The following is a 24,148-nucleotide window of genomic DNA, read 5'->3' on the forward strand; positions in this document are numbered from 1 at the left end:
TACCCTTGGATCAACGGACCTGGGACAAATCCAAAATGACAGACTGAAGGGCTGTGGAAAAAATATGTTTAAAGAAAAAGACTCCCTCGGAAGAGATATCCGCTCCAAAGATTGAAGTCAAGACTTGGGGCCCAATGCTCTCCAATCACGATATTAGAGGCGAAGAGGATTGATTGGTGGCCTAGGTGTTTGATACTTTAATCTTGAAATAAAGACCCAAAACCCCAAAGAGGATGACTCCATGTCACCACTCATGTACTACCTATTTTGTTGACTGGTCTTTCATTAGCCTATGCTTCTATAAAATCAAGTCGCCCTACTTCATTGCGCATTGGCATAGGTATTTTGCAAATGAAGGACTTTTCTAAATGAAATTTCAGCTTTAGAAAAAGTGATTGGTATTTGATGTTGTCAAAGAGCAATAGTTATGGTGTGTCTTTCAAATGAGAGCAGAGATGAAGACTAGGCAGGTTTCTGTAGTAGTGAAGAAGAGCTCTAGGAGAAGGACAAGGACTGCCTCTTATTGTAACCTACAGTTTAAGAACAAGAGAAAACTACATCATGTTGTTTAAACCCATAGAACCAATAATGAATCTTAAGCAGATTGGGAAAAAATAGGCAAAAAATATTGTAAGTGACTTTAAAACCTCTGTGCATTTTTTGCAGCACTTGGGAATGATTTAGCATACCTAAACCACCCCCCCCCCCCCCCCCCCCCCCCCCCCCCCCCTCCCCCATGTTGATAATATGTATAATCTTGTAATTGAAAGTACATGAAAAGTGGTGAGATATTCAGTTAACTATCAACATGTAAAAACAAAAGGAGCAGTGGAAACAATACAGATTTGCAAAGAGCGAAACATAGATACTTGGGTTTATTATTCCAAGTTTCCAACACATGATGTTCGGGTTCGATGTGGCTTGTAACCAATCATAATACACCAAAAACTAACAGTAGATAACTGGCTCACATCTACCATAAAAGCAACAAATTATAAAGTAACCGAAATGCTGTTAATTTTTCCGGCCAATGACAGCCATTTGCCACTCAATTCAATTCAGTTGGGGGGGCACCCATTGCAGCTCAATTCCATAGTTCCAAGAATCAAAAGAAGCTCCAGGCTTCATATCCACCACAGAGGTGTAAGCAGAGCACCCTCCATCCCTGACCCGAATCATGTGTGAGGTCATGGAAAAATCTTTCAAGTAATGGCAGCAAAGGGTGTTTCGACACCCACTTCCCTCCTCCACCTTCTCCTCAAACTGCCTACAAAAGCTGTTTGTGGAACAATTCATTGGGGACCTAAGCAGGGCTTCAGTGCAATTCAGCAGCATGACAGTGTTGTGAGTAGAGATGTTGAAGGGCAAGTTCTCATCAAGTCTTAAGCCTTCTGAAGTGAAATCAGAAGAATAACATGTGTTTTTCTGTATTGAGGGTGGGCTTATAATGAGCTTATAAAAACTTGGATTAATGCTAAGGACCTTGTAGTAAAACCCTCCAGCTGACAAGAACTCGAGAACGCCATTGTTGCAGTAGACTTTATACCTTGAGTCTCCACAGCTTTCATCAGTGCTAAGTGGGTATGGAAGTTCAATGCTTCCACATTTAGGGCAAGCATTGTATGCAGACACAAGGGTTACAAAAATGAGCACCAGAAACATCAGAACCATCCTCACTGACGTGCTCATTTTTTGAGGACTAGGGGGAAAGACCAGATGGATTTTGCAAGAAATGCAGAGAGCAAGGCGTCTGTATATAGCAACTGATCACAGAAGCTGGTTCTAATTATTAGTACAATCTTGGGACAATTGAAATATAATAATATCTGCAGAATGTGTGGAAACCCATAAATTTGGAAATCCCACCAAAGTGGAAGCTCTTCAGTGCATTATCATCGAATCAATGACAAGAAGCGTGCTTTGTTTCGGCTTTATTAGAAAGAACAAGAGCCACCACTGTACTCCCCACTTGTAGAGATGATAAAATAATTACCATGTTTTATTTTTTGTGAAGCTATACAGTTTGTTTAAGCTACTCATCGCCATACATACCAACCCATACAACCTTAAAAGTGAATAAGGATTAATGCTCCCTGTCATTTTACTATAGGGTTCAAGTAAAATCAATCCTCTGCGTGTCATAAAAATGCTTAAGATTATGCTCAATACCCCTTAAAGTCACTGCAAAATGAACAATGCAGAAACATGAGGAGGCCAGGATATCAAATGGAAGTCTAGCTGTCTTCATCACAAACTTATGCATAAGGGTGAACCAGTTCAAAAATGCACTGGCAAAAGGGGACTAAGAAAACTGGTCAATCAGTCTCCACCAAGGTCTTCAATAGTCTTCATTTTTCTGAAAATCAGAAATTTTAGAAACTGTGTAAATGTACCATATCACACATATCTAGATAAATAGTCGATTTTTTTACCAACAGGACGTGACCCTAAAGATTATTTCCATCCCAAGTGTTCAAAGTTCAGATCTGGAGAGACTCTTCATCCTTTATTAAGGGTCCTGCTTATGGTTCTCTAATGATAAATTGAAGCCAACAGTACTACGTACGTACGAGTAGGGACCATGGGAATTAAAATAAAATTAGCCACCAATCCCACTTTCCTTGAATAGAGTTTTTTGCTGCCACCTGCCCAATGGAGGGCTCCCCATTACCCGAAGTGGTCTGTGTTATTTATATATATATACATATAATAGTTAATGCTGTGGATCAGATCAATGTCATTTGGCCATTAAATAGAGTATAAGGGCTGCTTGGCCATTAACTTGTTAGGTATAGATCATATAGACATGTTTCTGGGTTAATTGCAATTTATATATAGTGCATGTATAATCAGAGAGAGACACCGCCTTTTACAACAAATCAACATGGATCGTTGACAGAAAAAGCTTCTGCAGTCCGAGGGGAATATAAAATGCGTTGCAAGAGCAAAGATGGTAGAGGAGAGTAATACTGCATTTCTTCTTTTCTAAGCTGGAGATAGCTAGCTAGACTACACTACACGTTTGCAAATTGTATGTACTTTGAAGAGGAAGTTGGAAAAAACAGAGAGTAAGAACACCATACACCATCATGATAGTTTTGATAAAAATGGTAAGAGTAGACCTGATGATGGGAGGGAGACTGTGTTATACAATAACCAGGTATAGAAATGAGTAACCATTATAGGTTCTTTGAGGCTCAATCCGGCCATCATGTACATCACTATTGGAAGGTTTTGAAACTGTACCGAATCATGGAGCATATATTCTTTCAACATAGTTCTTTTTAGTGTGTGTGTGTGTAATATCAAACTATCGATTTGTGTATTCCCTACGATTTAAGAATCAAAACATCTGAGCATTTGTAGTGAAATAGCTTTTTTTTTTTAATAATCTGATTAAAAAATTCATATATTTTTTGGTTTAGCTAACGACTTTTTAAAAGCACCTCATAATTAACAAACTTTCTAAATCTATCTCTATTCCAGTTAAATATTTATAGTCATTCTTCCTTCATAAAAATTGCCTACTTTCCATACATCTTGCTAGAAAAAGTTGGGATACTGCACCACCGCCCGATCTGGTTTTCATTTTAATAAATATTTCCATTTCCAATCAAGTATTACACACAAAAAAAAAAGGGAGTATGATAATGTCCTTGCGTAATACATGGTTTGTTGGCCATAAGAAGTTCTTGCTTTTCTTGAATAAGTTGTCGTTATGTTTGTTCCATATAGCAGATTGGAGCTTGTTAGGTGTACAATAAAGTAATAGAAACAGAAGAATGGCCAGCCAAGGATAGTAAAGGAGTAGTAGTCGGTAGTAAGGGTATCATTACCCTTAGACAATTATTAGATGAAAACTTGAAAACTTGAAATAGAAAAGTTTTTTACATTTGAGTAATGTTTAGGAACGAAGTTATGAGAAAAGTTGAGAAATGTTAAAAGAATTTGAAAATACTCGTTGCCAAAGAAGGCCTAAAAATCCCTGAAACATTGGTTAGCTCACCATATGATATTTTGAATGACAACTAAACTAAAATTTGTCTAAAAAAAGAATGAAAGATGGCTAGTTGACTGCTAATGCTCTTATATATCCTAAACGATCCATCAGAATGTGTTTTGTTGATCTTCCTAGTTTTTGAAATAATTTAAAATTGCTCACCCTTTCTCCCACCTTCTGTTGGTTCTTGCAATATAGGCGGGGAAGGTTAACAAGGAAAGAACAAAATCATTGTTCAAGAATAATTACAAAAAGGGCCATTTTACAAGTGTCTCCATTTCTTCTGGCACTTGTACAGTTGTACTTTCCAAGAACAACCATCAAGAATGCGGCTGATGAACTGGTAGAGCCTATGGAATACGTCCAATATCGAACAAGCTGGCAAAAGAAGAAATGCCTAAGAATATCTGAGAATCCAAACGCGTGCATGATATCTCAAGTAGAATTGAAAAGTAAGATGAACTGACCAGAATGCACATGTATGTATGTGTGTGTGTGTGTGTGTAAAGAACTGTGTTTCTTTCCAAGTCCACGAGGTTTCTATTAACTTTGAACAAGAATTTACACTCCCAACTTTGTTTACCTCATAGCAAACACATGCAATTATCACAAGTCATGACATCACTTAAATATACCAAATTGAAAATTTCAAAAAATGGAACGGCTATGTTGCGTTCCAACAATGGCACCGAAAGAAGAGAAGAATATGTTTCAGAAGATATAGTGAACATACTTTTTTTTAAAAAAAAAAAGAGATATAGTGAACATCAATCTCATGAGTTCAAAGCAGATTCCATCAATTGTATTTTTCCATAAATCATACATTTACACCCCCAACACCCCCCCCCCCCCCCCTTCCTTCTCCCAAAAAAAAAAAACCTTTTATTTTCTCAAGGGAAATAAAGGCATAAAAGGCATCCCTAAACAGAGTCTGGTTAGGGTCAGGCTAACTTAACAGGATATTACCAAGTTCGAGACTTCAACTGCAAGCTTTTTTCAAAAGTGCCATTTGACGCTAGGTTAAAACAATCCTTCTCCTGCCAGAAACAAAGATGAAATGATTAACAGGATGTTTATTTCCCAGTGTTCTCATAATTGTGTAAGTACAATAGTATATACTAAAGGACTATTTCAAGAATTGAATATTAAGACAAACAAGAAAGCTTACAAAGATCGTCAAAAGAAATACTGCTGAGACTTTCTCTGGTCTTTAGGAGACGAATTTTCCCTGCAAGGTTAAGAAACAATAAGGATATCCACATTATTGTCTAATATATAAGTCAGGCTTCCACATTGATAAATGGAATTCCATCTATACCAAAGACACGCTTAACGCTTCATAGACACGCTTAACGCTTCATAGACACACTTAACACTATCAAAAGTGAACTTAAGGTTGTTTTTCACCATCTTGGTATGGCTGCCTCAATACTTCATACCCATATGAGACACTGAAACATCTCCGTGTCCTTTCTATATTACCTATCAAACATATTGACCAGTGATGCACTTCAAAGATTCTACAACATTTGAGGTAAATCAATTCTCTTTATACACCAGCTTCTTTGGGAGAAGAAGATATGGATAAAGCAAAGGATAATGGATGCATAAGTATATAAAGGGGCACAATAGACATCAAATTGCACCGAAGAGAACTGAGAACAGTAACATCGTCTCTTCTAGAAGACTACTGAGAGAGGGAAAAAATTACATAAAGTATAACATACCATTTTGACGAACACATATCTCTGGGATATTTTTAACTTCACCATTGATGCGGTCGTTGTAAACTCTCGTTTCAATGTCACCCTCAACATAAACAGAAGAGCTGCATTAAACCTTCCAGCATTAGATAGAGACATCAAATGCTTAACCTAGTTTTCTCAAAAGAATGATCCGTACTTTTTAACAAGTTGTTGTACTGCATAAGCTCCAAGGGCATCATTATGCACAGCAATTCGATGCCACTGAGCAGGTTTTGGCAAGTCTTTTGCTCCTACAATTCTTTGGTCAAACATGCCCCCTGTCCCAACTGTGAAGATGGTTACCGATCGGCCATTTCTTAGGATCTTCTGCACAGGGGCTTGCCCAACTTTTCCACATATAATTGCCTGTATAAAAGCACTACAAGATGGGTCAAATTATTCACTGGATAAAGCACTCACGAGCAGAATGCCGAATCCACTTTCAAGCAAGAGAATTTTTTTTTCTTGTGATAATTAAATCACAAGGAAAAGTAAAATAAATATTGAATCTAATGAGACATGTATTTTCGGTGTCCTAATAACTCAAATGCGTAAAACGAAATTTTCTAGATAAATGAAGTTTCACAATATTCAATGTCTAGCCTTTTCCTAAATTTTCTTAGAAACCCAAAAAAGAAAATAATAAAGACATCTTTTCAATGACCCAGAAAAACAAAATCATTCTTCATGCCTTATGTATCACTACCAATCAAGTTTATGAGTGAGACAATCACAAAGCAGGTGTGTGCTCACAAACAATGACACACAATGGTAAAAATAAATAAGTAATTTGATCATCACGTGGAAGCCCAATATTCATCACAACATCCTTTGAGTCCACGAATAAAATTATTCAATTTTTTTTTTTATAATTATTCAACAGTTTCCAATATGACATTATAAATTCACTGTTAAAACAGTAAGTAAAATGCCATAGAGTCAGTCAATTTCCAAAGAAGTACATTATATATATTATTCAACTGAAAATTGAAATTAATTACCTTGTAGACGCCACGAAAATCTGGACCCCTTCTTGGATCCACACCTTGGGGTTGTAGCTCCTCTGCCTTGTCACCAAGAAAGTTATCAAAATCCTCTTCCACATCATTTTTCTTTCGATCTTCATTGTCACTATCGAATGACACAGTTGAGTAACACGACTTTGAGCTTCTTTGAACATTAACCACTAAAACCATAGAAAAAATCAGTATACAATGTCCACCTTTTTCGCTCGTCGTTGTCACAATCAAATGACATAGTTGAGTAACCTGGATCTGAGCTTCATTGCACACCAACAGCTAAAACCATAGAAAAAACCAGTATACAAATACAATGTCCTCCCAACATGCCCATCTCCAATTATCACTTCATTACTCAGCATTGATCTTAGTAAAATTACTAAATAAATAAGAAGTCCCGAAATACTATGAAGTACTTTATGCCTATTAAGTACTTGTGAAAAATCCTCTAAGATCAAACATGATGACCATGCCCAATACTACAAAAGAAGTAACCCAAAAAGAAAATTGAACTAACCCAGAAAAAAAACGTAGTTAAAATTACATCAATTCCAAATTTTAGTCGGCTAATTAACAAGAGAATCCATCCAAGTCCACATAGTCTTCAAAAACAAGTTCACATAACATTTTCAAAACACACGTTTTGAACATTTTATGTGAAATTTTTGGAATAGAAACAAAAACAAAAATACATAGTACTCAACAATATCTAAGCTTGGATAGCTGCTCATAGCAGCTCCCAGTTCTCCAACCTAATAGAATTCAAGGATTATTCGTCTATTTCTTTTTAATCTAGTTTGGTGTATCTTTTACACAGTTCAGTGTAAATGGGTTGCACACCCTCTATGCTTTTAATTAAATATGCATTTCAAAAAATAAAAAATGACTAAAACAAAAACTATATACGAGTTTTCATATCTACGATATACAAACAAACATCGATATACTAATGAACTTTTAGAGAGAGAGAGAGAGAGAGAGAGAGAGAGAGAACCGAGAGAAGAAGCGGGCGTAGTAGAATTAGAGAGTCTCAGAAACTTCGCGAATCGCACGGCGAGTGAATTCATTTCGGCAACGAAGAGCTCAGTGAGAAGCATAAGGGTAGAGAGGAGAGAGGATAATGAGGGGGAGAGAGGAGTGTTTTAGAGGAGGGAGGGCGCGTGTCCGGGTCATGGATAGCCCGTTGTATTGTGCTTATGGGCCTGAGATCCAGACGAATCTGGATTCTGGACCACTCATATGGATCTAGAACACCTCTAATTACTAGAGTCTAATAATGCTAGATAATTGTGTAAATACCGTACATTTTTTAGAAAAATATTTAAATTTATTATTAAAAAATTAATTTTTTCATGTAAATCTTATTTTACTCACTTTTTTTAAAAGAGTGCGAGGTACTTACGTATTATATGACTGCAAATATCATTTCTCTATTTATTTTATTCATAAAGATAAGCTATTCTTGAGCCTAATCCATGACTAACTTTTTTTTTTTAATTTTTTTTTCTAATGGAAACCTATCTAGTCATTGATCATTCTAGTCCTAAAAACAAAGAATAAGAGAAACGTTATATAGTATTTCAAATTTAGGTTTTATACATTTTGCCAAAAAATAAAAACTCATTGGATTCCCAATTTTATCAATTTTTTTCCTAGATTTGATCACTACTATCAATGACCTCCTTGCATTTAAATTCAGTACAACGTCAGCAACACTTGAACAACAAAAAAATAATAATAATTTGGAAAGCATATTTATTAATACTCAGAATAGATGTACACAAATTAATTCATTTTCTCACCCCCCATTTTTTTTTTTCTTTTCCTAAATCAATCCAGAAGTGAATAAAATCACTAAATTCATTTACCAAATGGTCAAAGAAGAATAAATACATTGGGCATTACAACTGTTTTAAGGAACAAAGAGATTACAAAGAGCAATTCATTTTATGAGTTGACTACAACAAATTACGTATATCAGAAACATATATATCTAACCATTAACACTTTTATGTCCAAAGCTTCCCTTTGACAAAGAACAAATGGGAGAATAAAAACCTAAATATCTAGGCTGATAAGATACAGATGGGAGGAACTTTACTAGTAAAATACAAGGAATCTCATCTTTGTGCCTGATCAGGTGTGTGGTTGCTTGTTGTCGATGACGATCCCGTCCTACCATTCAGTACCCCATTGTCCATAGGTGGAGTTGTGCCCCACTTCCCCTCTGATTCAATTGGTTCTATCACCTTTACAGACCCATCACTCAATCCAATGGCAAATTGGTTGGAATCCAGAGGATGTGCAGCAACAACATGGGGGTACGAAGGTTGGCTACAAATTAGTGCAACAAACATTAAAAACACTGCATACAACAATATTAACTAGGAAAATAGTTGGACAACCCCTTTGCACCTCGAAAAGTATATGTACCAATCCATATATATATGCACCCTAACTTACCCGTTTAAAGCTGCCTGGGATAAGTAGACTGTTGGGGCAATACGACATCTTAGTCTCAGGCTATCAGCGTCATAAACCCCAATGTTACCATCGCAAAAGGTGGCATAAACCAGTTGACTATTGCACGAGTATGCTGCAGAAGAAATGGGTGCAGGAAGTGCATCTTGTGGGATCCACTGCAATGGAACAACAAATAAGATTTTATACCAATTTTGCCATCAGATATCATTTACAAACATTTCAATAAACTTCCCACCTGCCGAGTGCGGTCCATCTTCGATACATCATATATAGCTAGCTGTGTCTCATGGACTACTAGCAAGCGGATTTGGTCAGAGTGGAACTGTACTCGGGTGTCGCCAGCAGGTGCCTTTCCAGAAGGTATTTGGATTGTAATGGACTTCCTCTTTTCCCACGTGTCAATGCTCCACACACAAAGCTGCATAAAACAGTTACCACTCACTGCAATCAGCATCTTCAAATAAGTGACTGACAATGTAAAATGTTTATGTTTTGGGGAGGATGTGAAACAAGCAGTATTGGGGAAATTGGAGTCATTTTCATCATCTTCAATCTATTGTGCTCTACCGGAATGGGAGGTGTTGGCGAAGATAAGATAAGGTAGATTCCATCATAAATGAGGTTCACGGCAGCACTTCTTATCATGAATTATGCCCTGCAAATACTTCTTTTTTTTTCATGGAAAGGTGTGACATACCAGTTTTGGTTTTAGGGTATATAAGTAAATTTTTCTAGTAAACTTATATTTTAGAATTTATATTTTTATGATTATAGTTTTATCAGAATTTATATGTACTTTATCTTTATATTTTCTATTATAGTTGCGATTTATGATTTGTTAGAGTTTTGTTTTAATAAGGATTTCTAAAGTGTATCAGATTTTGTTACTACGGTTTTGTTTTGAAATTTAAAGTTTAATTTTTCTTCTAGTCACCGAACCTCATCACTTTGTTAGCCTCTGTTGAGAACTTCAAACCACCCAACCCCCGTATGTTTCTCTCGGTGATTTTGTTTGTTTTGCTAACGTCCTAGTAGAACACCAACTCTGTTGCCTAGTATCTTCTATACATGCACGTCTCCACTCTCTTGCACGTGCACGTCTATGCTCTTCTAGGGTTTCTCTAATTCTCTATCACCTACCATTATAAAACGTGCTTACCTGTACATGAGAAGACAAACTTGTGAGTTGCGAAAAACCCCTGTTGCCGAACCAGTGCCGTCGCCCCTTCTCCTCGGTGGCCACCTCAAGAGGCGCCGAACCTCTCCTCGACGACACAGAAGCCGCCGACCCACAACCCCCGTCGAGCCACTCATTTCTCCGGTAAGGCCTCGGCCGCCACAGCTCTCTCTCTCTCTCTCGGTTTCGGTTTAGTAGTTCCTCTCTCTACACTCTCTCTCTCTTTCTCTCACTCGGTGCCGCACCATCGTAGGAACCCCCAGTCGCGCCGCCGACCACTCCCAGCCACCAGAACTGCCGTCGAGTTAGCCCCTCTCCCTCGGTGAGCTCCTCCATCGCAGACCCTTTCTCTCTACTATGTGTTATTTGGTTGCCGTGTACTCGGGTTCTTGAAGAACCCGTGGGTTTCTTTTTTATGGGCCTTGGGCCTTAGGCCCGTATGGGGTTGAGATGGGCTTATTTTCCTGTTTGGGCTCATGTAGTACAGTATTATATTTATGGGCCAGAGTTTTGACTTTTTGCAGATTATAATAATGTTTAATTGAATTTGATCTTATTTTATTTCAATAATTATTTTAGTGAAATTTATTGAGTTTAATATTACTAGTTGAGTTATTAAATAAATATAGTTAATTAAAGGTTCATTTTTTAATAAAAATGTTTAAAGAATTAGAAATATGTTTTTAAAGAATAATGTTAAGTCTAATATTTGAGTTAATATTTCCTTTGTCAATTTAGTAAGATTTTAATAAAATTTCTATGTTAAGAATTTAATGGAATTTATTAAGTTTCTTATAAGATTTAATAATTATGTTGAGAAATGAAACTTAGTTTAAGAGTTTAAGTTTTGTGAATTATTTTAAAATAGCTCGAGTATTGCTACTAAATTATAAATTAGTATTTTAAGTAATTTAAATACTATGAATTATTGATTTTAGTGTTAAACAAATATTGGTTTGACTATATTTTAGAATTCCGAAATTAGTTAAGTAAGATATTAGTATTTATTTATTTCCAAACAATTTAGTGATAGTTATTTATTGAATATAGGTCTCAAGTTACGAAGTATTATTCAAAAAGACACGCAGCGAGGTAAGTAAATTTGATATAAATTAGGTCATCACAGTTAGCTTATATGTATGTATTATCCAAGCCAGTTCATTGATAGCCACTATTTATGAACCGCTCATGTCATATGCAAGCATGTCATCTAGCATAGCATACGACCATGTCATTCCGCATCATGTTTTAATTCAGAATTTATGATTATGTATGTAGTATGTCATGCATCTCATGTGTATAAGACACGTAAGCCACCTTAAATTCAAGTGTAAGATAATATCAGATCAGTTAATAAGATGGTCATTCAGATGCATGGTACCAATGCAGTTCAGTTCAGTTCAGGGTGGTGTGCAAGCCGTGAACTCAGTCGTGGTCCACCATAGTATGCTAGAATACTATCAGCAGTTCCCCTTGCTGCAGCGGGATGTGGGGCTGGTGCACAACCTTGCACACAGGGTTAAGTGTGTTGGCCAGTCAGATAAATCAGTTAAATCAGTCAGATCAGTCTGTTAATTCAGTTAAGACAGTCATACATAGCATAAGCATCAGCATGAACAGTCATGAATTTTTTAAGCTCAGCATGAAAGTTGTTATGAAAATCTTATGTTTATTACGTTTACGTTGTGATAGATTTCTTACTGAGTCATCGACTCATTTTAGTTTGTTTTCATGTTTTTAACCACCCAGGTGAAGATGATGATTACGAGCAGGCGGGCCAGGAGTAGAAGGAGCATTTATTTTTTTTAGTTCAGACTTTCTAAAATAAACATGTTTTTATGACATGAATTTATTTCAGTTTATTTCATTTAATGTTTTGGAAGACAGTTTTATTAGACATTTTTCCGCATAATAAAAGTTCAGTTTTTTTAAATTATGAAATTATGGGATCTATTACCGGATTATTTTTATGGAAAATACATGGCACTCCTAGCCTACGGGAAGGGGGTGTTACAAAAGGTGTTTGGAGGAACGAGCACGGTTTGCAAGTGGCATTCAGTATGGACAACTGGAAGCTTGTTCCTTTAGGTATGATGATACAGTGCGTATGGATGGAACAAAATGTATGAAACTTAGAAGATTGTGAGAAGACAATGGAGGAGCTTAATTCCTTAGTGCAAAAAACACTTTGTGTATGGATGTCAACTCAAAGTAGCTTTGGCTCCTCTAGTTTTTGTTTTCCTCCTTTCTAATCCGGTGTAATGGGTTGCACCCCCTTGTGCTCTTAATGAAATTTAAAAAACTTCTTAAAAAAGAATCACAAAAGCAACTCACTTGAGCATCAGCACCTGAAGAAACCAGGATATTAAGATTTGTTGAAAAAGCTAAGCCAGTAATCCGCTTTTGGTGACCCTTCAATTTTGATTTGACCTAAAAACAACAAATAAATTATGTCATATTAAGAGAGCAATACAAACCACCCCAAGGGGTGGGGGGACGAGTAATTCCAGGAAAAATTACCTCATCCACTCTAACATTATATATATGGATAGTTGAATCCTCCATTCCAATAGCTATGATGTTATTATCCTGGGGGTGAAATGCTAGAAAGGTGGAAGCAGGGGGTGGTGGCATGAATGTGGTCATTACCTACAAACAAGAGCAAATCATCATCAACCATTTATTTGGACAAACTTTGCAAGACATGTATAAATAGACATACCTTGAATGTCATCATGTTAAATAATGAAACCTTTCCACCACAGGCTGACATTACATATGAGTCATTCTTTGATAGGGCTATGCATGGAACTGCTTCATCAAGGTTGACACCTGAGACATCATTACTCATAAGGAGGCCACTGTTTGGTTGCCAATGCTGTGGAACGACACTGGCAGTGGCCTTTAAACACCCACAAACATCAGAAATCTCTTCCTCCAAGAAAAAAAAATCTCATACAAATTTGCAAAATATTTATATATATATATAAATAGAAGTGAACTTGCTCCAAGCTAGTATTACCTTTCCACTTGGATTTTGTTCATTGCGTGTCCACTTCCACAGCTTCTGAAGACCATTAGACCCAAGTGCCAAAACCCCAACACCAGAATTTGTATATAAAAGTCGAACAACCTAATTATAAATGAAACACTTGAGGCACCATCATGTAGATACATTTTATAATGAAAAACTATTTAATTGAAAGATTTTTAACACACCTTGCTGGAAGAATCATAGCTTTCAGGCATGGTAACTAATCGGCACTGGACAGCATCACTAATTTCAGACAACTGCCAGGTTTTACTTCTATCAGTTACATCCTCCGCAACAATTCTTGGCTTCTCCATGCTTCTACTCATGGGATCAGCTCCATTCTTAACAGAAAAGGTCAAGCCAATCAACACTTCAACAGTGCCTCAATTACCAAGAAAGAATTAGTAGTAAAAAAGCTTTTCCCAACAATCAAATGCAATATCATTAGCATAAAGATAATCTTAAACAGCTCAGCGCCCCATTCTTAACCCTTTCACCAAGTATATTGCATGCCAAGGAGCATGTCCCCCTCACATGAAAGCAAGAGTTTAGAAAGGCAGACCCATAACATGCAACCCAAAGCAAGTTTTAACATGTAATATGGAACCTACATACATAATGGTTCCTCTGCCTATTTATGATATTTTGAACGCAAGCGAACCTACATACATGATTGCAGCCGCAACTCTCGTGTATAATTCTAGTAGACTTATATTTCAAGTTATAGGGTTCAAGTAGCATACAAGAATTGGAGAAGGCCTGATAGGGGAGCTCATTTCTACTTTACAATTGACTGAATTTACATTTGTGACGACAGAAGAACCAGGTACCTAATGAATAGAAACAAAAATGAGATCCCAACAGATCTTATGAAGGAAATATTCTTTAAGAAACCAGTAACTAAAATAAAAGATATGATCTCAACCTTAGCTGCAGCAGATTCAATGGGTGACCTCAATGCTTCAAACGATGGGGCCTCAATTGCTCTAAAATATCTGAGACCAACAGCATTTGCAAGTATCTTGAATCCATTGTCTGCTGTAGTAACTCCAAGGAGATTCCCTTCTTTATTGAACCTCAAGCGAGGAAGGCTCTGAAACAATGGAAATAAAGATGTAAAGGCACCATTTATAAAGCAGAGATGTCTGAGAGAGAAATTAACCATGTAACACTGACCGAAAGTCCACCCTCCGCATCCATGCTGGTGAGAACAGTGGTATCATCCATATCCCAAAACTTAATCTGGCTATCTTCACCAGCAGCCAAAAAGTGGTTCTGTGTTGTGTCAAACTGCACAACACCCACTGATTTCTTTTTAAACCCACTATAAGTTCGCTTTATTGCTCCTTCACTTTCATTCCATTCAACTAGATAAGAATCCCCATCTTTACTTGTGCCACAAGAGAACAACCTGCCATGATTTTTGAGAAGACAAATTTAATGCAGAAATAAGAGATAAGTCTACAATGGAATAGAGTGAATACAATTACAATCTCCCATTTTTCACTCTGAATCATAAATTTGGTAAATCTTACCTGCTTCCATCAGCACTATAAAGCATTGTAGTACACCCGTGTCCAGGAGCATCATAATCAACTCTAGAACCCACGTGATCATACAGCCAGGCCTTTATTTTTCCATCAACAGCAGTTGAAAATATAAACTGCATTCACGAGTACAACCTTAATGGCACGAGCATTTTCTTCATAGAGAATTCTAACATATGATGCCGCATACTTGATTTATGCATTGAAGGTATCATGATAAGCAAGGTGGTATTAGAGGTGGGATGGGGCACTAAAGAGTGGGCATTGTCAGGGAAAGGTAAAGAAGCAGAATAATGGAGATGACAGGGTAATTGTAGTCTAATAAATGCTGTGGTAAAGCTTGAGACAGAAGGGTGGCAGCAGAGTGCTAACTGAAAAGGTTGGTTTGTCACCACAGTACAACTTTTAGTGCAAGTGTCACTGACGTAAAACAGCATAACAGAAAGTGTTTGGGTGGGGGAGGGGGTGTTATACTATAAAAATTAAATGCAAATTCTACCCCACCCTGATAGATGCATAAAAAATTATGCTCGGTGGGAGTCTGACATCCGAGCGAGAGGTCAGACCAATCCCATTCATCCTGGTCTGATCCGAACGGATCTTGTTGAATGAATTGATCCATTGTTGCGACTTCAGCAGAGGGTCAAGTTGACTGTAGTTACAGGGTGGTAGAATTGCAGTGGTAAGGGGTTACATGTGATGGTGTGATTGAGGTGCATGGTAGCAGTGGAGGCAGTTGTGTCATGAAGGTGTTGGCTGCAAAGAGAGCCATCATTGTGGTGGTTTTCATTGAAATCAATTAAGAGTATCAAATAGATAAGGTACATATTAAATTTTGATAGTTGTGCTCAACGGATATGACCCTACTTCATACACCGATCAATTGATTTAGAGGCATCAACTATGGGCTAGATGATACAATTATTGGGTGAAACCATAAAGGTAGTCATAATCAGATATTATCATGACTATTGTGGATTAATTAATAAAAAGATTCAATTTTTTAATCAAATCGTGCTCTTAATTTACCTCAAGAATGCTTCCTCAGCCTCAGTCATCAGTTAAAAACAGGTTCTTATAAAGTACAGGTATTTTGGTGGTAAGAAAGAACTGGATGGGATTGAAAGATTCCTCAGATTTTAATCAAATATTGATGATTATTAAATACGTAGGTTGGCAAACCATGAAGCTTTCTCCTTTTTCTAACATACCTGAATGTTCTCCTTGTGATGAGGACAGACAGAATATACTGGAGCCTCATGACCTTCAAAGTTGAATAGCTTTCTTCCTGTCAAATCCCACACCTGTTCCACTTCTTCCATTTAGAAAATGTGGAGATTTTTTTCACAAATCCCAACATATGATGAGAATACTTCTCACCTTAATCAGCTTATCATCCCCACAGGACACAAGACATAGTTGTTTATTTGGATGAGCAAAAGCCAAGTCATTCACACCTCCAGCATGGGCATCAATCTGAAATGAGGAGGAACACGAGTCAAGCTACGCTTACAAATTTTCCTTGATAATAAAGCAGAAACAACATCACCTGACCTCTATGTTTTGGCAAAGATCGTTTGATGCGGGATAAGCATACAAGTGAATCAAATGCTTGGTAAATGCAACTCCTGCAGCAAGAATACTAATAAAATACACAGACTAGCAACTTAAAAATGCTTGGTCAACCATTTTTGCACATACCCACAAATTTCTCATCTGGACTCCATGTAACTCGGCTGACAGATATTGACTGATCTTTGGCAAAGGAAGCCTGTACAAATTCTAAAATGTAAGAATCCAACATGAATTCATATTCTCAAGCATCATATGACAAGAATTAGAACAAAACCAAATAAAGTTGCCAGAACACCAGCATAGTTTCGTATTACATTTTCTTGAATTTTAGATTATATTAACTTCTCAAAGGAGGACAACAAGAAATAAATACTAAGACAATGTATAATACACACGCTATCACAAATGGACGAGGCTAGAAACCTGAAATGCCAATGAGCAGGTTGGCAGATCCCATATCTTGAATGGCTTTGAAACCAACCTCTCATGCAACACGAGTTCCCAGAGAGTAATTTCACCATTACTAGAACCAACTGTTCAACAGACACTACAAGTAAGAAGAAATAAAACAATTTGGTATGAACACAGCTACCATTTAACTGCAATATGGGCTATAACGATGAAGCTATACCAAGAAGCAATGTGTGACGAGAAGGATGAAAATCCATGCTTGTGACAGTGGATCCTTGATGAATGGTCATGGCTACTGTTCTGGGCAGATCCTCCAGTGACCAATGAGCTTGCTGTCGCTGGGTTGGATATGTGACCTGAAATTGAAGCACAGGAAAGAAATACCAAGATTAGCCAGTAAATACAGTTTAGTAGCAAAGATATAAGAGGCAAGATGAAATATTCCAACACACAGACAGGAAAGAAAATACTTTCAATGGTACCTCTTCAACAGATTGAACAGGACGCAGTCGTTTCATTAATTGTTCATGATCATTACTCTGATAGTCCACCATTCCAGGTGTTCCTGGAGGTGTTCTAGGATGTTTCAAGATTGAAACTGTTTACATTAAAAAAAAAAAAAAAAGAAGAAGAAGAAGATTATGCCACGCATACTCATCTAGTGATAGAATTAAATAAGCAAGAATCAACTTGAGAACTCAACATTCAACTCATATCAAGTTCAATCCTCTAGGTTGCATAAAGAATTAAATACCACTATCACCAGCTGAAGGAGAGTGAAACGTCACACCAAAATTTTCCAGGAGCCACCAAAATCACATAGTTTTGGGAGTAAAACTTAAAACTAGTATAAAAAAATCACTTCCTCGATATAGTCAACATGTGACCAGAAATTACAAGCTACTGTCTGTGATATCCAGCACCTCATCATCCATACTCTTACACCCTTTCCTACTTTTTTATTTCCCCACAAAAGGGAAAAAAGGAAGAGATTTCTAAAAAAGTAAAATCAGTTTTTGACAATCATGAGGGCAAGTTTGAATCAGAAGAAAAAAGTTATTGGCACAACTTGGTAGAAGTTGCATGTTCTTCAGATTCAAACCATGAAGCACTTAAATGCACATTTCAACTCAATGGAGTTATAACCTTGATTCTGTGGAACAGGTATGGATGATGCAGTAACAACAGCTGCTTGGACAGATGAAGAAGCAGAGGCATTGGCCATCCAACCTGCTAGAACATTGGCATTTGCAGCTGCGGCTGTTGGTGGAAAGGGCTGCACACATTAAAGGAAAAAAAATCAACTAGTCAACAGAAGTAGTATTTTATCCTTTGTATGTGATATACAGAAAAGGGAAAAAAAAAAACATATCAAATCTTCTGAGATGCATAATATCATACACCATGAGCTCCAAGTGGGGTATAAGCAGCAGGCTTTGCAACTGCTGCAACTGGGAGATTGACAGGTGTTGGTGCAAGAGGACCATTTGGAGGTGTACAATTATGGTCTGTGAATAAGGTTTTAATATCCGGGTTTGGCCTTGGGTTCTTGCATAGCTGATGCTGCCAGTTCAAACTACACATAAAGCAGTCAACAGATATCAAACAAACATACTAAGCACAAAATCAGAATCAATAGGCCTACATATACGATAACTTAAAGCAAAAAGCAATTATCATCCTCCATATCCCCCCTATTCCTATTTATTGCATGATATGAAATAGAAAAAGAACGTGAATATAGATCTACTGGTTTTAAGAAGAGACTTTCATTGCAAAAACGTATGATTAGTACAAGTATTATGATAACAGCTACAGAAAATTCACCAATTCCGAATGAATAGGAACAAAAGCAAAATCAGGCTGAGCTCATGTTAAAAGATGACAGACTACTACAAGTTATCCCTACCAAGAAAAGGAAACTTAAATAAGAACAGGAAACAAGTAGGCAGCTTCTTGGGCATAAATGATTCACATAGAACACAAAAACATGGTATAACGGGCAAACTAAAGAGAATTGTGAACCTCGACTTGCTGGTCTCCCCATTCTAAACCAGCCATACCTTTGGTTAATAAGAGTCCGCAGTCTTGATGACTTCAGAGTGGGGAAAACAAGCTTATCACGAAAGAGGGGATTTGCTTCTATGAGTTTTTTGAGCTCAATCAACATTATGCTACGAGCTGTTTTGGTATCTCCATACTTGGACAGCTGCTCATTTTCCCTGGTAATTCAAATCCACGAAAGAGGGGGGAAAATCAAGTTTTAACAGATAACATAAAGTCTTTGAGTTTGTTTCATTAACTAAAAACTCTAGTTCTTTGATTTTTCATTTTGCTTTTTTTTTTTCTTTTTTTTTTTTTTTTTTTTTTTTTGGGGGGGGTGGAGGAGGAGGTTGACGGAAAGAAGTATGCAGGGTAAGACATCTCTTGTGTTTGAGCATAAAGCCATGACCTGAAATTGGTGGGTAATCAGTAAATGTCCGTTTCTTTTCTCCAACCATCTGTTATTTTTAGTGATAACGTTATTATTCACCAACAAATTATTCAGTACAAAATATAGATTTAGGTCACCATAGAATCTTTTGCAGGCTTCTCAATCTGGTTCTACAACCTGGAAAATAGGAGTGTTGGTAAAACCGCGCTCAAGTGCAAAGCAAAAAGTGCCAAGGCCAAAGCACTTCACTTGCCAAAAGTAGCGCATTTACAGAAGTGTTTTCTGCTGCTTTAAGCTCACTAAAAAAACTATAGTCGAAATTGATACACACACAAGAGAATTGTATAACATACTACGATTAAATTTTATTTTATTTTTTATTTTTTCGATAATTAATTAATTAATTACTTGATCACTTGATAGTCGTATTGCATAATACTTAACAAATTGAGTCCATAGATATTGCTATCTTTATTTTTGTATTCTAGAATATTTTGGGCTTATGCATTAGTTAAAAAAAATTGGGTGCGCACTTGAACTTTGCGCATTGGGCCAAGCGCTTTCAACAACACTAAGCCCAACACCAACATGCACGCTTGTCATTTCTCAGGCACTCTGTATCATTATTAGTTATATCTGTTGTCCTAGATTGCAATTATAACTATGGCATCGATTCACCAAGTGCTTCTTGCATTACATGAAACAAAGAGCTGATGCTTCATTAAGTTTATGAAAAAATTGTTGGTGGATTAATAAATACTTGTTTTACTTATCAAAAAAAAAAAATTAAGTTTATGAAAAAAGGTGGGAAAAGTAAAACAATGAGGTTAGAATTTTGTCTCATATGCTGCCTTTGTTTTTACAAAACCAAATATTCACCTCAACTAGGCCAACTTGTTTAACACCGTTCAATTAACCAAATATTTCTTTATTTCAATTCTGAATATTAAAAAGCTAATAACAAAGCTCAACATTGCTTTCTTTCCTATTTCTTTTCCATTAATAATACAGATCAAAATGGACGTAGTTGATCAATATTACAAAGACAACTAAATTTGTTTACCATAAAGGTGTGAGAAAGTACCTGAAATTTCCAAGAATTAAAAGCTGAGTGATTTCTTTGTACAATTCTTCATTGAATGTTGAGAACACTTTCAAATCATTCACTAATATTTCAACAGCCTTTGCTTTGTCTTGCCTATAATATAATATAATGCACAAAGAGATGATAAAATTATACTTTCCGAGAAAAGACATCGAATTAGAAGATATCAACAAATATTGATCAAATATATACCGATCAAGTGCTTCAAGATACTTCTGCTTCCTGATTTCAAAGAATATCTTCATGGAGTATCTGTTATCATCAACTTTTGTAAATCCTGATAAGTACTTTTCTACTTCTTCCCACTCACCAGACTGAACTTTCTCCTCAAAGTACTTCATGTTGAAGAAAAACCCAGAATCTTTCTCAAGTCTACAAAAACCAACATTTTCTTATCAAGCAAAAGCAGCCCATCAGATTATTACAAAGTCAAGAAGTTACTTTCTTTTTTTTTTTAAGGAAAGAATGTGAAAAGGAAAAAAATGAAGTTTAAGATATCAGTATCTAAACCCAAATCAACAAATCCTTCACTCAGTCCATCTAACAAATTTAAATGGCACTGTTAAGCGGAGATTTTTCTTTCCATTTCTTCTTCATATACAAATTTACATGTTTTGCTTCCATTCCCAAAATTTGCATTGCCAAAAGCCAAGTAAAATAGACTTGGGGGACTTAGTCTTGCCGGACCCAGTCTTAAAAATTTGCATTGTCAAAACCAAATAAGACAAAGCGTGCAATACCTCAAACTAATCATAGGAGGTTGGTGGTAGGGCTGACCGGTTGAGCAAAAATCCAAAAATCTGAATCAGAATTTGTCTCCGCTCCAACTCCAACAAAACGGAGTCGGAGTCGGATTCTTTTTTAATTTTCAGTCGGAGTTGGAGTCGGTGGTGTAGCTGGACTGACTTCGACTCCGACTTTATGCTCCGACTCCGATATTGTTCATATGTTATAAAAATATGTATTTATTTATATATTTATCATATATAGTAGTATAGTAATAGTTATATAATATTATAACTAGGACATATATAGTTAAATTCAATAATATACTAGTATGAGCTAATTATTATAAAATAATATATTTATACCATAAAGAAAATAGACTAATAATAGTTTAGTATATGTAAACATCATAGTATTACAACCATACACAATCAAGTATATAAATAAGTTAGACACCAGTATTAAAATAAGTCTAGTATAATAAGTTAATAACGCATAATACTAATTTATTAAAGTATATAACATGTAATTAGACACTAGAAATAAGTCTAGTGTAAAAAGAAGTTATAAATAAGTTTGACAATAGTATAATAACATGTAATACTATAATATAGAAATAAGTCTAATATAATAAATTAATAACACATAATACTATAGTATAATAACAAGCAATTAGATGCTAGAAATAATACATAATACTATAGTATGATAACATGTAATTAGAACTATAGTACTATAAGTCTAGTATAAAAATAAGTTAGATATTAGTATAGAAGTAAATCAACAGTGAATGATTTAGTTTTAGTTTTTAATTCTTGGAAAAATTAAAATTTAAAAGCCCACGAAATGAGCTAAATATGAATCTAAAAAAAAATCCAAAAAAATCCAAATCCGACTCCACTCCTAAAAGTCAAAGTCAGAGTTTGGATTTGAATTCCGACTAAGTCGGTGCTCACCCCTAGTGGGTGGATTGGATCCCACACTACCTGAAATGAAAAGGTTCTTAAGATCAATAAAAAGAGTTCTAATTGTGACATTGACTAGTCATTTTTTAGTATAAGCATAGAGGCATATTCTATACTAGGGTCTTTATAAGTGGTATCAGAACTACTCCCGGTCATAATAGTGGGACTTGAGTTGTGTCAACTCTAAATGGCCAACAAAGATGTCAAGGATTTAAAAGAAGCAGATTGTAACATCCCATATTAAGTATAAGAAGGTGGTACATGAGAACCCACATTGCCTAAAAGGAATAAGTTCTTATGATATATAAAAATTCCTAGGAACTCCAACTTGAAACGTTGACCAGTCTTGAGAAGTATAAAGTCCAGATGTAGTTTGGGTATTCCTAAGGTTATTCCAAATTGTATCAAAGCTAATCCTTAACAATAGTGTGGGACTTGAGTTGTGGCACTTACAATGAAATGGATTGACAACGACATCAAGGATTTAGGGGGGAAGAGATTGTAATATCTCGAATTAAATATTAGGAGATGGTGAATAAAATCCCAAATTTCCTGGGAGGAAGAAATTCTTGAAGTTTCTAATAATTCTTTTTTTTTTTTTTTTTAAGTAAGAAATTTCTAATAATTCTAAGGGATCCTAATAGTAACATTAGCCGATCCTTTCCTTCTAAGAGTATAAACTCAAATGTAATTTGAACTTCCCTTGAATCATTACGAAACTTCCAATTATATCACTCAATTAAACTGAAATTATTGTTTTTAGGAAAACAAATCAACCTAACACAAAAGTGTCCCTCCTATTCTTTGCTTCCCTTTTCCCTTCAAAAATAAAACCCAGCCTGATTTTGAACTTCGAAAAAGGTTAGTACAGCATCGAATTCCATTCTCTATAGCCAAGAACCAGATAGAAGCAAATACAAAAATACCCCTTAGGCGAAATCAATACAGAAATGTCTATAGTCACCAAGTACAGTACATAAAACTGTGAAGAGACATATATACAAGCTTCAAAATCACAATTTTCCTTCACTTTTACAAAAGCCAATATAGATAACTAAATATACAAACAAAGCTCGGATTGGGAAACTTTCATTTCTCTTTCTTTCATCTCCCTCCATTTTGCTCCAAACCCAGACACGCACTAGCACATAAATACATAAAACAGTACGTACATAAATGCGTATTTGCATAAACAAACACTGAGAGAGAGAGAGAGAGAGAGAGAGAGAGAGAGAGAGAGAGAGAGAGAGAGTCACCTGTGCACAGCCTCCTTGAACTTCTCCTCCTCAAGGAATTGGAGAATAAGAAACACCAACTCCCTGCTCAAAGAAGACATCCTACCCACTCAGAACCCCACGAAACAAAACCCAGAATCCCAGACCTCAAAAACCCAAACCACCACGAAAAGCTCCCAACTAGACAGGACTCCAAATTCCCACAGAAATGACACACGAAATCAAACCCAAATCACAACACTTCCAGTCCCAATCCAAAATCACAAATGCTCAAACAAGCTCAGAGTCTTCGAAAATTATGCTCGTTCCAAGGTGTCCACAGCAGGAATTACGAGGATACTAGGGTTTCAGAGGCTGCGGATAAGAGGAGCCAGACAGACGGAGAGAAAAAAGGAAAAAGAAGAAGGGACTCAGTCTCGCTATCTTCGATGCGTTTGTACAGAGTCCTATCTCTGTCTACTGACCTATCAGTGATAAGTTACAGTCCATATCTGATAAGTGGAACTACTTATATTGCTTTAGTGATAAGGGAGCAAGACAGAGTGGCGGATTCGTAACCACGAATTCAAATCTAGTGAATATTCGCAACCCAAGTCCAGTCGTGTCGTAATTCGTACACTTACAGGGCCCCACCCCGCACCACTTTCTTTTCCAACTATCGCTTTCGCCTTTGTTTTCGCGTTTTCTCGTT

The 24,148-nt window shown here is 36.3% G+C and overlaps 3 protein-coding genes across 6 annotated transcripts; all 3 read right to left on the minus strand.

Annotated features, from left to right (window-relative positions):
- Positions 1–857: 857 nt before the first annotated feature.
- LOC121261964 (wall-associated receptor kinase-like 20) lies at positions 858–5,037 on the minus strand. Its single transcript, XM_041164410.1, has 2 exons — positions 4,967–5,037; positions 858–2,356 (listed from the first exon to the last, which is right to left on the minus strand). The coding sequence occupies exon 2, from the start codon at positions 1,687–1,689 to the stop codon at positions 1,054–1,056; it is 636 nt and encodes a 211-aa protein (XP_041020344.1). The 5' UTR covers positions 1,690–2,356; positions 4,967–5,037; the 3' UTR covers positions 858–1,053.
- Positions 4,725–7,945, minus strand: LOC121261962 (single-stranded DNA-binding protein, mitochondrial-like). Of its 3 annotated transcripts, XM_041164409.1 has the most exons (7): positions 7,759–7,936; positions 6,968–7,043; positions 6,747–6,876; positions 5,903–6,111; positions 5,728–5,828; positions 5,169–5,228; positions 4,725–5,037 (listed from the first exon to the last, which is right to left on the minus strand). In XM_041164409.1, coding segments are annotated over exons 2-7 (537 nt in total). In that variant the 5' UTR covers positions 7,003–7,043; positions 7,759–7,936; the 3' UTR covers positions 4,725–5,035. The 3 variants fall into 3 exon arrangements, with proteins under 3 accessions (XP_041020343.1, XP_041020342.1, XP_041020341.1); XM_041164408.1 differs by lacking the exon at positions 6,968–7,043 and having other exon boundaries at positions 5,903–6,124; positions 6,747–6,931; positions 7,759–7,945; XM_041164407.1 differs by lacking the exon at positions 6,968–7,043 and having other exon boundaries at positions 6,747–6,931; positions 7,759–7,934.
- A 694-nt stretch (positions 7,946–8,639) lies between these two features.
- On the minus strand, positions 8,640–23,913 carry LOC121261965 (topless-related protein 3-like). 2 transcript variants are annotated; one of them, XM_041164411.1, is made up of 25 exons: positions 23,479–23,913; positions 20,724–20,903; positions 20,511–20,624; positions 19,056–19,214; positions 18,394–18,568; positions 18,139–18,268; positions 17,475–17,590; positions 17,213–17,348; positions 17,005–17,114; positions 16,708–16,777; positions 16,561–16,634; positions 16,387–16,482; positions 16,218–16,310; positions 14,995–15,122; positions 14,636–14,870; positions 14,385–14,552; positions 14,203–14,289; positions 13,645–13,800; positions 13,448–13,558; positions 13,148–13,327; positions 12,946–13,074; positions 12,760–12,855; positions 9,484–9,666; positions 9,228–9,403; positions 8,640–9,098 (listed from the first exon to the last, which is right to left on the minus strand). In XM_041164411.1, the coding sequence occupies exons 1-25, from the start codon at positions 23,556–23,558 to the stop codon at positions 8,885–8,887; spliced, it is 3,396 nt and encodes a 1,131-aa protein (XP_041020345.1). In that variant the 5' UTR covers positions 23,559–23,913; the 3' UTR covers positions 8,640–8,884. The 2 variants fall into 2 exon arrangements, with proteins under 2 accessions (XP_041020345.1, XP_041020347.1); XM_041164413.1 differs by lacking the exon at positions 14,203–14,289.
- Between the last annotated feature and the right edge of the window lie 235 nt (positions 23,914–24,148).

Source organism: Juglans microcarpa x Juglans regia, chromosome 4S (genome assembly GCF_004785595.1).
Source record: "Juglans microcarpa x Juglans regia isolate MS1-56 chromosome 4S, Jm3101_v1.0, whole genome shotgun sequence".
In the NCBI taxonomy this organism is placed as follows: Eukaryota; Viridiplantae; Streptophyta; class Magnoliopsida; order Fagales; family Juglandaceae; genus Juglans; species Juglans microcarpa x Juglans regia.